Here is a 15,014-nt window from a genome sequence, read left to right on the forward strand (position 1 = left end):
ACACTGGGCGTGCCACCATACTATCCTCTCAACAACAACTGTGACGGGATATACACCAATGGACGCTGTTGCAGACTAACTCTCGAATGTAGGTATTTCATGTAATGTGATTTGATTCCACAGCCTTTATCATTAACGGTGGTGTAAAGTAACTAAGTACATGCAATCAAGTACTGTACTTGAGTACAATTTGAGGTACTTTTACTTTACTGGATTATTCCAATTAGCTATACTTTATACCTCTACTACACTAACTCTCAGAAACAAATATTGAACTTTTTACTCCACTACAATTATCTGAATAAGTTCAGTTACTATAGTTACTTTGTAGATTTTGATTATTATTACTACTTTAGATCCATATACTTTGGCAATTTACTTTAAAACAGGCAGCCATCACAAAGCGACACGTTGTGAGCTTGTAGATCTGCTATTTTCAAAGGATTTCTACATATTTTTAAACAAAAATAATAATATATGAAATGGGACCTTCTGCATAATGAGTACTTTTACTTTTGGTACTTTAAGTATATTTTGATGCCAATACTTTTGTACTTTTACCCAAGTGAGTTTTTAATACCAGACTTTTACTTGTAACAGAGTATTTCTACATTGCCGTATTGATGCAACGCGTTGTGAGCTTGTAGATCTGCTATTTTCAAATAGGTATAAAATAGGGCTAAAGTGGTTAATGTATGTTTCATAATATCATAATTTATATCTGCAAAGTAACTAAAGTTTTAAAATAACTGTGGTGGAGTAAAAGTACAATATTTGCCTCTGAGATGTAGTGGAGTAGAAGTAAAATAATCGGAAATTGGAAATGCTTAAGTAAAGTACAAATACCTCAAAATCGTACTTAAGTACAGTACTGAAGTAAATGAACTCAGTTACTTTCCACCACTGAACATGTGTCTGTGTACGGACGTATTGATGACCCTGCAGCCCTAACCTCCTCACCTCTCCTGTGTCTTTCTGTCTCTTTTCTTCTCCTCTCTATCTCTTTCTCAGGTATGGCTCCGCCTACCACACTTATTTGCCAGTGCGTGCAAAATGCGGGGCTGGATGGTAGTGAGGCTTGCAACTCCTTGTTTTCCCATTGCACAGATGGCCCCCAGTGGGAGGGCGTGACACGTGGCATGTGCATCACCCTGAGGAAATCAATGTTGCTGCCGTCGTGCAATTTCAATTTCTAAAAGGTAAGGCAACACGTAATGTACACCTTGACATATTTAATTATGATCTACAAGATCACAACGCGTCGCATCATGGTGGCCATCACACACACACACACACACACACACACACGCGATATACAAGCTCACAACATGTTGCAATGCAAGTGTGAGCTTGTGATATATTTGAGAAAATTTCACACATTTTCGAATATTTCATTATCATTTTTACTCCTACTTTTGGTACATTTTGAGGACCATTTTGAATAGAGGACTTTTACTTCTAACAGAGTATTTCTATATTGTGTTATTGATACTTTTACTCAAAAGAAGAAAACAAAAGCTGAGTACTTCTCCCACAAAGCTTCTTTTGGCAGGATTACTTCTGTCACCCATGATGGTGTCAACACTTGAAATGAATTAATCAATCAATTCATATATTCATCATTCATTCATGTGTTCATTAAAATACATTTATAAAAAAATCATTAAAAAAAATAGGTTATTTCCAGGAATATAGAAACATTGTTGGGCATGGTGCCAGCATACCTTGTTCAAACCCAGAGTTTCAAAAATGCATAAAATAAATGTATTGTTTATGAAATTACAATAGTATACCAGGAATGTTTTTTTTTCCTCCACATTGAAGTCCCATAAGTTTTAAATAATCTGTTGTGTGTTTCAAATCAACAGGTGTTCTTCTGGAGCCACGGCAGAGGGAATCACCTCAGCAACGCCTCCAATATGTCCTGATGAATTGAATCATAGGACCACAATGGTGTCATCCTGTTTGCATTATTGTATGACTGTACTTTGTGCAAACTGTTAATAAAGTATTCAATCAATCACAACATCCGTCTAGCATGTTCATAGAATGGATTTCAAAACATTACTGTTGGTTTGTGAAGCATTGAATGCTTTAGGGACAAAATTCATTCATGATATTGGGTCCGCTCTACGCTTACATCTAAAGATCTAAGCCAGGGGTCTTCAACAGGGGGTCCGGGACCCCTAAGGGGTCCTCAGAGTCACTACAGGGGGGGCCACCGAATGTGTGTATTATCTTACATCTGACACAGTGGCACAGTGGTTAATATTCTTTCACCACTCCTGTCGAATGAAAGTGGACACGATGGACTGGGGGCATTTAACCCATTCAATCTTTAACATGCTTTAGCTATAACCATTATCTAATGATTTGGGCTATTCAAAAATAGCAGATATACAAGATATACAAGCTATTTATTTGAAAATGTGTTAAACAGTTGGTGCCATGGTTTTGCACTTTTTCTGTTTTTCATTTGTCTATGAGATTCATAGAACTTCATCAAAGGGTAAGACCACTTTGGTAGAGGTTTGGGTTGTGTAGCTACCTTGCCATGACGTAACTCCAAAGGTGGGAAATAAATAAAAAATAATTGCTCCATTGATTAGAAATTGATAATTCAAAAATATGCTCCTCATTGACTTACATTGTATGGTAAAACAGCTCTCAATGTAAAGCGCTTTGGATAAAAGCGCTATATAAATGCACCATTTACCATTTCAATTTTAAAATAAATGGGACCATAGTTTACCAAAACGCATATCATGATGATTGAAAGGAGACTTTAAACTAGCGACTGGAACTAAGTAGTATTTATGGCAATGTTTATTAAAGGTAAGAAAATCAAGTCTAAAGTTTGTCAAAAACCCATCCACTTGCGTTAAGACAAATTATTTCTGACACCAATAGGGGTAAAACAGCGACACTACAGGCCATTCATATGAACTGTCACTTGAACTCTTTTCCTATATTGACTCAATGTCAAAGCAGGAAGCTGGGCCCTTGGGTAAAACCCAGACTTCATGTGATCCTGTCTTGTGTTCAATGCCTTGAAGAGTTGAAACACGTCGGCGCGGAGGCCATTTATTAAGGCTTTTAAAGTTTTGCAAAGCCTTGTGCCTTGATATCTTTCTGGTTTATGATTTATTGATCACTAAGACAAGTCTACAAGTCTAACCTCCCCTTCCCTCTCGCTCTCCTTCTTTGACCCTTCTTGTGTTATTGGATAATGTTTCCTCCATCGTTTTGATGAGAGATCAGAGAGACCTATTGAATCTCTCAATCGCTTGCAGATCTGCTATTTTTCTGAATAGCCAAAGACATCTAAAAATATCATTTTTTTTTATAAAAAGAAGATGATGAAGAGGAAGATGTTATAAAAAATAACATCTTCCATAACATGTCAACAGTACCACAGGCTGATCACCTCCATGCCACGCCCTGTTGATGATGTAATTTGTTCAAAAGTAGCCCAGACCATGAGTGCATAAATTAACGTACTTTTCAGATGGTTGACATTTAGGTTGGCAGAGGGAGTGTAGTGCCCAGGTTTACATAGACAAATGGCACTGGGTGTAAAAAATTGGGTTACAAAATCGTGGACTAAAAAAATAAGTAAAACAGATAAAAAGGTTTTAAATATTTCACTTTATGCACAATTCATTTAGAATATATGAAAGTTTAACTTTTTGAATTATATTACAGAAGAAAATGAACTTTTCCACGATATTAAATAGTTTTTTGAGGGATCTGTACTGTAGGCAGGGGCGTGTAGAGAATGTTAAAGAGGCTGTGGCTGAAATTTCTAAAAGTGCACTTATTGGCAAAAATAGCTAAATATAGCCAATCTAAATCGTCTATTTTCGGTATGTGACACCGAGCTCAACCGTCTAGGCTACAACCACATGTTTACTGGAGATGAGGAGTACAGCATGGATTCATACACAGAATTTATAGAACTTAAAGGGATAGTTCACCCCCAAAATGACTTTTTATCAATCGATTAGTCACCCCATGGAGACTTGAATGTATGGATATTTTTAAGTTTTTGTCTCATTCCTAAGACAATAATGTTATGACCGGCAGCCGTTCCGGTAGGAGACACAAAGAGTCTCCTTTGTTTCTCCTACCGGAACCGCTTGCCTACCGGTCTCCATGGGGTGACTAATCGATAGGAAAAACATATTTTTTTTTGGCTGAACTATTCCTTTAAAGTTCAGGAGAGTTAGGCAAGCCTTGGGTCAAGACGCATTTTATCAAGTCTTGGCATTTGCTTAGGCCTCTATAATGGGTCAAATACATCTATGATAGTCTTGATCCAAGGCTAGGAAAGGCCTTTCTGTTGAACGCTGCCTTTGGTTGCATTTCTTTCGCCATTTTATATTCCAGTGGTGGAAAGTAACTAAGTACATTTACTCAGGTACTGTACTTAAGTACAGTTTTGAGGTACTTTATAACTTTATTGGAGTATTTCCAATTTTCAGCCACATCTCAGAGGCAAATATTGTACCACTGGTAAATGCTGAATCCATGGGCTGGAGAGAGAGAGGGCACTTTTTTTTTACAAAGGGGAACAGGGCGGGGGGCTCAAGCCCCCTTTTGATGTCTCTGTGTGCACTGTGCCTGACTGTAGGTATGCAGGAAGACGGTGCTTTCAGGAAGTGAAACCAGGCAAAGAGGCCTGGTCCTGGTTGAACTAGTTAGACCACCAGGGCCCCCCCAACCTAACCCTTTAAGACCAGGAACGCATCTGTGTCATTTTATTTGTGAAAAATCGTGAAAATGTGTGCAAATCTTTGAATATATTGTATTTTTAAACCGAACATTTTTAACTGTTACAGCTTCTGGGGGGCCCCTGGAAAATGGGGGTCCAAGGCCAAATACATATCATTTTTGAGAACCACTGATATTATAGCAACATGATTTTTTTCAAAAAACTGTTAGGATTTAGAAGACATTTGTAGAATCCCCCCAGAAGCAAATCTACAAGCTCAGTATCGACTATTTTAAAATGGCCGCAATGTATATAGGGCTGAAGTGGTTAATGTATGTTCTGTAATAATAATCAAAATCTACAAAGTAACTAGTAACTAAAGTTTTCAAATAATTGTAGTGGAGTAAATGTACAATATTTGGATCCAAGATGTAGTGGAGTAGAAGTAAAAGTATTGGAAGTTGGAAATACTCAAGTTAAAGGGATATTTCACTTTCAAAAACACTTTTGGTCATTTTATCATCTACTCAGGCCTGTGTGAACCCCCCAGACAGTTTTTAAGTTGCTCGATTCAGTATTTAGATATTTGATATTCATTTTATCAGACACCATATAAAGACCCATTGTAACTGCAAACTCCATTTTAACCATGTTAGATTCATCAAAAACACCCGTCCTTGGTTCTGTTGACTCATACCCCCCCCCCCCCCCCCCCACTCTAAAAGCAAATGGTAGTGAGAAACTAATGATGCATCGTGTTGAAAAATACATGCAAACTGACATGAATCACTATTGTGTTGTGTTAGTGTTTTGGTTGAAGTGCCTCTTCAATAGTGATGGAAGAAGTAGGCTACTCAGATATTTTGCTTAAACAGAATACCACAATATAAAAATACCCTGTTACAAGTAAAAAGCCTGTGTTACTTGAGTAAAAGCACAAAAGTATTGGCATCAAAATATACTTAAAGTACCAAAAGTAAAAGCCTAAAATGTTTGAAAATAGCAGATCTGCAAGCTCACAACGCAATGCGACACGTTGTGAGCCTGTAGATCTGCTATTTTCAAACAGCCTAGGTATAAAATAGGGCTGAAGTGGTTAATGTATGTTTAATAATAATGTATATCTGCAAAGTAACTAGTAGCTAAAGTTTTAAAATAATTGTAGTGGAGTAAAAGTACAATATTTGCCTCTGAGATGTAGTGGATTAGAAGTAAGAGTATTGGAAATTGGAAATACTCAAGTAAAGTACAAATACCTACATATTTACTTAAGTACAGTACTTAAGTAAATGCACTTAGTTACTTTCCACCACTGCGTACAAGGTTTTCACAGCTGTGAGAAAAGGACACTTCAAAGTGTTCATTAAACAGGGTCAAATGAACACATTCAAACCGGGAACGCATCAAACCACTTAAACCATTATTTTACACTTGGGCTTTTCAAAAACAGCAGATCTACAAGATCATGAGCTTGTAGATCTGCTATTTTTGAAAAATTGTTAACATTCGAGCAACTCTTTGAATATATATATATATATATATATATATATATATATATATATATATATATATATATATATATATATATATATTTTTTTTTTTTTTTTTAAAGCAAACATTTTTTAACTCACATCTTTGCTTCAGGGGGGTCCCTCGAAACAACATATTTTGAGATGGGGGTCCACGGCCAGATATAATTTGGGGGGCCATTCCTTGACATGAAAAAGTTTGAGAACCACTGATATTATAGCAACACGTTTTTTCAAAACCCTGTCTAGGATTTAGAAGACATTTGTTGAATCCCCCAGAAGCAAAGATTTGAGTTAAACATTTTCGCTTCCCGTTCCCGCTCTTAAAGGGTTAAGCCATTAAGACAGGGAAAGCATCTGTTTCATTTTAGATTTGAGCTAAAAAGCATTATTTTTTGGCTATTCAAAAATAGCAGATCTACAAGCTCATAGCGTGTCACTTTGTGCCCTGCTATGAGCTTGCATATCTGCTTTTTTAACGTTTTTGATTAAATAAATTGCCGCAAATCGTTGAATATAAATATCACTTAAAGTGACACCCAAACTCTCATCTTTGCTTCTGGGGGGGGGTCCCTGGAACAAACTATTTTCAAATGGGGGTCGGCGGCCAAATACATATCATTTTGGGGGTCCTTGACATGAACAAAGTCTGAGCACCACTGATATAGCGACATACGTTTTTTTTTTCAGAAAACTTTACATTTTTAAGAAGACATTTGTAGAATAGGCCTCGGGTCTGAGGTTCCGATTCAACAAATGTCTTCTAAATCCTAACAGTTTTTTGAACAAAACGTATGTTGCTATGTCAGTGGTTTTCAAACTTTTTAATGTCAAGGACATCAAAATTATATGTATTCGGCCGCGGACCCCCATCTGAAAATATTTTGTTCCAGGGACCCCCCAGAAGCAAAGGTTTGGGTTACAAATGTTCGCTTTAAAATATATATATATATTCAAAGATTTGCACAAAATTTTCTCGATAAAAAAAAAAGAAATAGCAGATATACAAGCTCTCTGTGCGGCGCTGTGAGCTTGTATATCTGCTATTTTTTGAATAGCCCAAAGTGTAAAATTATGCTTTTTAGCTCAAATCTAAAAAATGACACAGATGCGTCCCAGGTGTTAATGGGTTAATGTGTTAAAGTTTCACCATAATGTATGAGTGGATCTCTCTGACCGACTGGTTCGGCCAGATCTACGTTTGCTTTATTGACCCTACAGTACATGCTTTAGTCTGGTCCACCAGAGACTGACCTACTGATACTGGTCAGACTGGTTTCTCCCTGGCTGTCCCTTAAGGCGGGGCTTAGAATAGTATAAAAGGGCTGTCCAGCACTTTTTTGTAGCACTTCAGACCATCATCTTGTTGAAGCCCAGGAGCTGAACATTGCCATTCAGACCACCATCTTGCTGAAGCCAGGAGCTGAACATTGCCATTCAAACCACCATCTTGCTGAAGCCAGGAGCTGAACATTGCCATTCAAACCACCATCAGAAGTCTTGCTGAACCCAGGAGCTGAACATGTTCAAGTTGCTGTTCTTCACTCTCCTTGCTGGGTTTTCACACAGTGCCAGATACAACAAACCAGCAGTGGAATACCATCCTGTCCGCAGCTGTTATGACGTGGAACAACAATGCGAAAGTCTCAACTGTCACGCAGTGGGAAAATGCCGAGTGCCCTGTGAAGGGGTGGACGTCAATGGAAAATGCTGCGACCTAAGTCACCATTGTAGGTATTTCATGTAATGTGATTTGATTCCACAGCCTTTATCATTGTTACCGGTGATGTAAAGTGACTAAGTACATGCAATTAAAGTAGTGTACTTGAGTACAATTTGAGGTACTTTTACTTTACTGATATATGAAATGGGACCTTCTGCATAATTAGTACTTTTACTTTTGGTACTTTAAGTATATTTTGATGCCAATACTTTTTATTTTTTTTACTTTTACCCACTGATACCGGGGAGGAAGGTGAGAGTGAATCCACGGTATCAGTCTGGACCTCGGCCCATAGGGAGAAATCAGAAAATGATTTTGATGTTTTTCACTGTTGTACGGACAGCAGTTGAAACGCAGTCACTGATTGGCCCGATCATTTTCTGATTTAACATACTCACTCCCTATGGGCCGAAGTCCAGACTGATACCGGGGGAGGAACGTGAGAGTGAATCCACGGTATCAGTCTGGCCAATGCCAGGCTATTGATATACAGTAACTTTAGCCATTAAGAAATAGCAGATATACAAGCTCATGGCGCAGCACCCGGTGCCGCGCTATGAGCTTGTAGATCTGCTATTTTTGAAAAAAATTGCTAACATTTTAGCAAATCTTTGAATATATATATTTGTAAGCGAACATTTGTAACTCAAATCGTTGCTTCTGGGGGGTCCCTGGAACAACATATTTTGAGATGGGGGTCCGCAGGCAAATACATGTTGGGGGTCCTTGACATGAAAACATTTGAGGACTACTGACATAGCAACATAAGTTTGTTAAAAAAACTGTTTTAGAAGACATTTTGTAGAATCGGAACCTCAGGCCTTAATGGGTTAAAACTAAACAAAACAAATTGCCACGGACACATGTTTCTGTGTACGGATGTATTGATGACCCCTGACCCCAGCCCTAACCTCCAAACTTGATCGTTCTAACCTCCTCACCTCTCCTGTGTCTTCCTGTCACTTTTCTTCTTCTCTCTCTTTCTCTGTCTCAGGTATGCCTCCCATGGACAACTTGTGCGACTGCATGAGGGATGAGGTGACGCGTGTTGTGCGTTGTAAAGCAGATTTTGCCCGCTGCACACTGGGGTGGGGGGACGTGTCACGTGGCATATGCGTGCACCTGAGGAGATCACATGTGCGCTCGGTGTGCAGTGTCTAAAAGGTAAGGCAACACGTCATGTACACCTTGACCTTTACATATGATCTACAAGTTCACAACGCATCGCATCACGGTGGCCATTATATATATATATATATATATATATATATATATATATATATATATACACACACTCACACATGCATACATCCATCCATCCATCCATACATATACATATATATATATATATATATATATATATACATATACACATATATATATATATATATACACATACAGAAAACGAGCGCTCCTTTTTCAATTTCTCTGGAATGCCAATTTCCCTGTGACATATATATATATATATATATATATATATATATATATATATATATATATATATATATATATATATATATATATATATATATCCGATCTACAAGCTCACAACATGTCGCAATGCAAGCTTGTAATGTTTTTGAGAAAATTGCACACATTTTCAAATATCTTCTTTTTTTTTCATTATTATTTTTACTTATTTTTACTTTTGGTACATTTTGAGGAACATTTTGAATAGAGGACTTTTACTTGTAACAGAGTATTTCTACATTGCGTTATTGATACTTTTACTCGAGAGAAACAAGCTGAGTACTTCTCTCACTAAGCTTATTTTGGCAGGGTTACTTCTGCCACCCATGATGGCGTCAACACTTGAAATGAATGAATCATTCAATTCATATTATGCATCATTCATTCATTTGTTCATTAAAATAAAAATAATTAAAAATCATTAACAAAAAAATAAAGGTTATTTCCAGGAATATAGAAACATTGTTGGGCATGGTGCCACCAGCATACATTGTTCAAACCCAGAGTTTCAAAAATGCATAAAATAAATGTATTGTTTATGAAATCACAATAGTATACCAGGAATGATTTTTTTGTTCACATTGAAGTCCCATAGTTTGAAATGATCTGTTGTGTGTTTCAAATAAACAGGTGTTCTTCTGGATCCACGGCAGAGGCCCAAAAAACAGCCCTAAAAACTCATCTTTCTGGAGGCCATAAGAGGAGGTACCAGTTTCCCGGTAGACAGACGACCCCCCTCCCCTTTTTTTTGCATATATTTTTTATTTTCCATGCTTATTTTGTACATAGTGGTATTTTTTCTCTGTATTTTTATGTTGATTTAACTGTTTGGTTGCTACTATGTATGTCTATGAAATTAAGTCAAGGACCCCAACGGAAACAAGTCCGCAAGGACTTTTTTGGTCGGACCTTTTAGACAAAAGTATTATAAATGTACATGCGTTACATTCTTTTACCTAATACAAATTTCAATCAATCAATCAAAGAGGGAATCACCTCAGCAACGCCTCCAATATGTCCTGATGAATTGAATCATAGGACCACAATGGTGTCATCCTGTTTGCATTATTGTGTGACTGTACTTTGTGCAAACTGTTAATAAAGTATTCAATCAATCACAACATCCGTCTAGCATGTTCATAGAATGTATTTCAAAACATTACTGTTGGTTTGTGAAGCATTGAATGCTTTAGGGACAAAATGCATTCATGATATTGAATTGATATTATATTCTATAATATATATATATATATATATATATATATATATATATATATATATATATATATATATATATATATATATATATATATATTATATTATAATATTTGATAGTATTTAACTTGAAAAGTGTAACGCAAGTCAAAGGAAAACGTTTGCACCTCACAATTCCTCCATACTGTCACTTAGAAACTCCATTCAAAAATATATATATATAATATATAATAATAAAATAATATGTGGACACACATGCTTAAAACATATTTTACTTTTAAATGTGTTATAGTTTGAGATATTTAACATATACAACTTAAAGGAGTAGTTCACCCAAAATATTACTTATTTTCGATCAATTGCACACCCCATGAAGACTTGCATTCATGGAGATTCTTCAATGTTTTTGTCGCATTCCTCAGCCAATCATTTGATGACCAGCAGAGACTCTGCCGGTCATCAAAATGATTGGCTGAGGAATAGCACAGGAATTCAAGGCTTCATGGCGGTGGTTCTTAAAGTGGGGTCCAGGGACCCCCCAGGGGTCCTTAGGAGAGTACCAGGGGGTCCCCAACAAAAGTAGCATAAATAGCGTCACAATCATTTTAACCACTTTATATGTTGGCTATTCAAACGATGGGTTAAATGTTGAATGGAGTTTCTCGGTGAAAGTGTGAAGGAGTAGTGAGGCACCAAGGTTTATGTCACTTAAAGGAGTAGTTCACCCCAAAAAAGGACTTATTTTCTATCAACTACACACCCCATGAGTCACCATTTGACTCCCAGTGAAGCAGGAAATCACGCGATCGCAAAACAACCAGCCACATTCACAACTATTGTAATGGATTTTGGAAAAATGCCCTTTTCTCTGCTTTCTGTTGTTTTTGGGCGAAAACAACCTACATTCAACTAATCTCTCAAGAACAGATTCTGCTCTCCGCTCGAATCTGTCGGGGGGGGTTCGTCATATCGCGTACGCACTGGCCTACAAGTGGGCGTGCCTTCAGATCAGGAAGCAGGCCGCGCTTTACCCAATCAAATGTAGTGGGCGGGATTTACATGTGTACCGATCCTTCCCCACTAGAAACAAACCGAAACTAATTTAACAATAGCGTCCGCGGAGCAGACAAAACCACGGAAAGATATTCACATTTTAACTTGCTCTTTCATCATAGAAACAAGTGGGCTTATAACCAAAACGATCCATGTTCTCTGGGAGAAGTGGTGTTAGTGTTCCGTGTAGAAATATTGTTAGTGGGAATGAAAACATAAGCGCACCACCGGAAGTGAAAGGCTGAAGGCAGACCAAAACCCTGGTTTCCTTGCGCACGGGTACTCCATTTGGCTCCCCCCAGAGCTAAGTGAAATAGTAAAAAACAGCAGAGGGCGCTGTTTTTCCTTTTTTAGTTGGCGATGGGTTCCCAGATTGACATTCAACTGCCAATAACTAGGATTGTCGCGACGGCACACTTTTCCCCCTCCGATTCTACAAGACTCGGATACATCTTGTAAAGCGATTGGTGGACGGATCGTTGTGAAGAATAATATTCTATTCTATTTTGCTGTGTAGGGGCGCTTTTACAGAGGTTGTGGGTTCGAATCCACAATTGGCCCGTGTTTCGGGGGAGGAAAGCCGACGGGCAGGTAGGTTGTGCCCGTCGGCTTTCGCACCCATTGACCATATTCACACGGCGGCCATATTGCCATTAACACATTCCATGCCAGAGTTTAATCTCATAATGTACTCACCAGTGCCAGCGTTTTATTGTTGTTTTTTTGTTTTTTTTCATGTCGCCACAGACCTCGCTAAATAAGTTAAAAGTGCGCGTTCATTTGGTTCTAAACACACAGCGGATCCGTGAGAAACGGCCAGCGAAAACAGTTTCCAAATCCGTGCCGCCATCTTGAAGATACAGCCGATCAACGCTAAACAGTGATCAGCGAGGAGAAAAACAACGACCGAGAAAATCGAGTTTTAAACAGGATCCCAGACAGGAAGCGGATACGATCGAAAAAAACGGAACCCGAATAATTCTGTTTCCGACCGGAAACCGGAAACGGAAATGGATCAAAAAAAAATCGGAAAATGTGCACCTGGGGCAATTTCAATGGGAATCGGCGGTTCGCGTAGATCTACGCGACTGGCACGCTGCGGCTTTAAATAGGTTCGCGTAGATCTACGCGATTGGCATTCAATGTGTTAACCCATTAAGACCTGGATCTGTGTCATTTTTAGATTTGAGCTAAAAAGCATTATTTTACACTTTGGCTATTCAAAAATAGCAGATATACAAGCTCATAGCGCGGCACCGAGTGCCGCGCTACGAGCTTGTAGATCTGCTATTTTTGAAAAATCGTGAAAATGTGTGCAAATCTTTGAATATATATATTTTTTAAAGCGAACATTTTTAACTCAAATCTTTGCTTCTGGGGGTCCCTGGAACAAAATATTTTGATGGGGGTCCGCAGCCAAATACATATCATTTTGGGGGTCCTTGACATGGAAAAGATTGAGCACCACTGATATAGAAACAAACGTTTTTCAGAAAACTGTTGAGATTTAGGAGACATGTAGAATCGGCTTCAGGTCTCAATGGGTTAAGCTAATGAAATGCCACCCCGGTTTCCATGGCAACGGGGTGGCATGTTAAATTCCAAAATGGCCGCCGTGTGAATATGGTCTATTGGTTGCTGTTTCTTGGTTGGACAAAAAATCCTTTCTCTCCATCCACTACCATTGAAATGACGGGATTTTCCGTATATATATATATATATAAAAGTGCTGTTATTACTACCTGATGGCGCTGCCGGAGGTGTCGGGGTCGTGGGCCGAGACCCTCCCGATGGACGTGCCCACCCGGGCGTCCTCGGAGACCACCATGCTGCTGAGCGGCGTGGAGAAGACGGGCGGCTCGTTGACGTCCTCCGCCGTCACCCGGACCGCGGTGGTGTCGCTGTACGGGCCACCGCTCAGGAAGTCGGAGTCGATGTGCCGGTTGGTGGCCTCGATCCTCAGCAGGAAGTTGCTCTTGGTCTCAAAGTCCAGAGGCTGACGGCGACGAGGGAACAGCCAGGGAGGGAGGAGAGAAGGGAAAAGGAACGATAATGAGCTTTATTTATATTACTTATTTATATACTGTAGCCAGTGGTGGAAAATAACTAAGTAAATGTACTTAAGTACTGTACTTAAGTACAATTTTGAGGTATTTGTACTTTACTTGAGTGTTTCCAATTTCCAATACTTTTACTTCTACTCCACTACATCTCAGAGGCTAATATTGTACTTTTACTCCACTACAATTACTTGAAAACTTTAGTTACTAATTACTTTTCAGATATAAACTATGATATAATGAAACCTACATTAACCACTTTAACCCTATTTTATACCTAGGCTATTTGAAAATAGCCGATCTACAAGCTCACAACGCGTCGCGATGCGACGCGTTGTGAACTTGTAGATCTGCTATTTTCAAATATTTAGTACTTTTACTTTTGGTACTTTCAGTACATTTTGATGCCAATACTTTTGTACTTTTACTCAAGTACATTTTTTATTCTGGACTTTTACTTGTAACAGAGTATTTTTATATTGCAGTATTGGTACTTTTACTTAAGTAAAGAATTTGAGTACTTTTTCCACCACTGATAGCACTTTTCATCAGCGGTGGAAAAAGTACTCACATTTTGCACTTAAGTAAAAGTATCAATACTGCAATGTAGAAATACTCCATTACAAGTAAAAGTCCGGAATTCAACATTTACTTGAGTGAAAGTACAACAATGTTGGGATCGAAATACACTTAAAGTACCAACAGCAAAAGTAGTCATTATGCAGAATGTCCCATTTCAAGTTTTTAAATGTATAAAAATCTTGAAAAAAGCCGATCTGCAAGCTCACAACGCGTCGCATCGCAACACGTTGTGAGCTTGTAGATCTGCTATTTTCAAATAGCCAAAATATATATAGAGTGGTGATTGTATATTAAGTGGTCAATGTATGTTTAGTGATATAATGATTTAAATCTGCAAAGTAAACTAGTAACTAAAGTTTTCATATCATTGTTGTCGAGTAAAAGTACAATATTTGTATTTGAGATGTAGTGGAGTAAAAGTATTGAAAATTGGAAATACTCCAGTAAAGTAAAAGTACCTCAAAATTGTACTTGAGTACATGTACTCAGTTACTTTACACCACTGCTTTTCATATATCGAAATGCAGCTCAAAGTGCTGCACGGTACAGAAAAAATCAAGACAGATAAAAAACAACACAAAACTCAGAAACAGATTAAAACAACAACAAAACAGCAGCAGCATCTAGGCGCTGAGCAATACATCTCATAAGATGCTAGTTAAAAGCCA

At 38.1% G+C, this 15,014-nt stretch overlaps 2 protein-coding genes across 2 annotated transcripts in view; both read right to left on the minus strand.

Annotated features, from left to right (window-relative positions):
* LOC308077428 (inositol monophosphatase 1-like) overlaps positions 1-15,014 on the minus strand; it is a 647,768-nt gene that overhangs the window by 209,863 nt on the left and 422,891 nt on the right. The window lies entirely within an intron of this gene.
* The window catches only part of LOC308077576 (cadherin-7-like), a gene marked incomplete at both ends in the record, with an annotated part of 305,706 nt that overhangs the window by 77,257 nt on the left and 213,435 nt on the right, over positions 1-15,014 (minus strand). Inside the window, one exon of the mRNA XM_080418321.1 lies at positions 13,447-13,700. Coding sequence (XP_080274447.1) covers positions 13,447-13,700 — 254 coding nt within the window. The remainder of the gene's footprint in view (positions 1-13,446; positions 13,701-15,014) is intronic.

This window comes from Gymnoscopelus braueri, assembly GCF_963280865.1.
Source record: "Gymnoscopelus braueri genome assembly, chromosome: 21".
NCBI classification, from domain to species: domain Eukaryota; kingdom Metazoa; phylum Chordata; class Actinopteri; order Myctophiformes; family Myctophidae; genus Gymnoscopelus; species Gymnoscopelus braueri.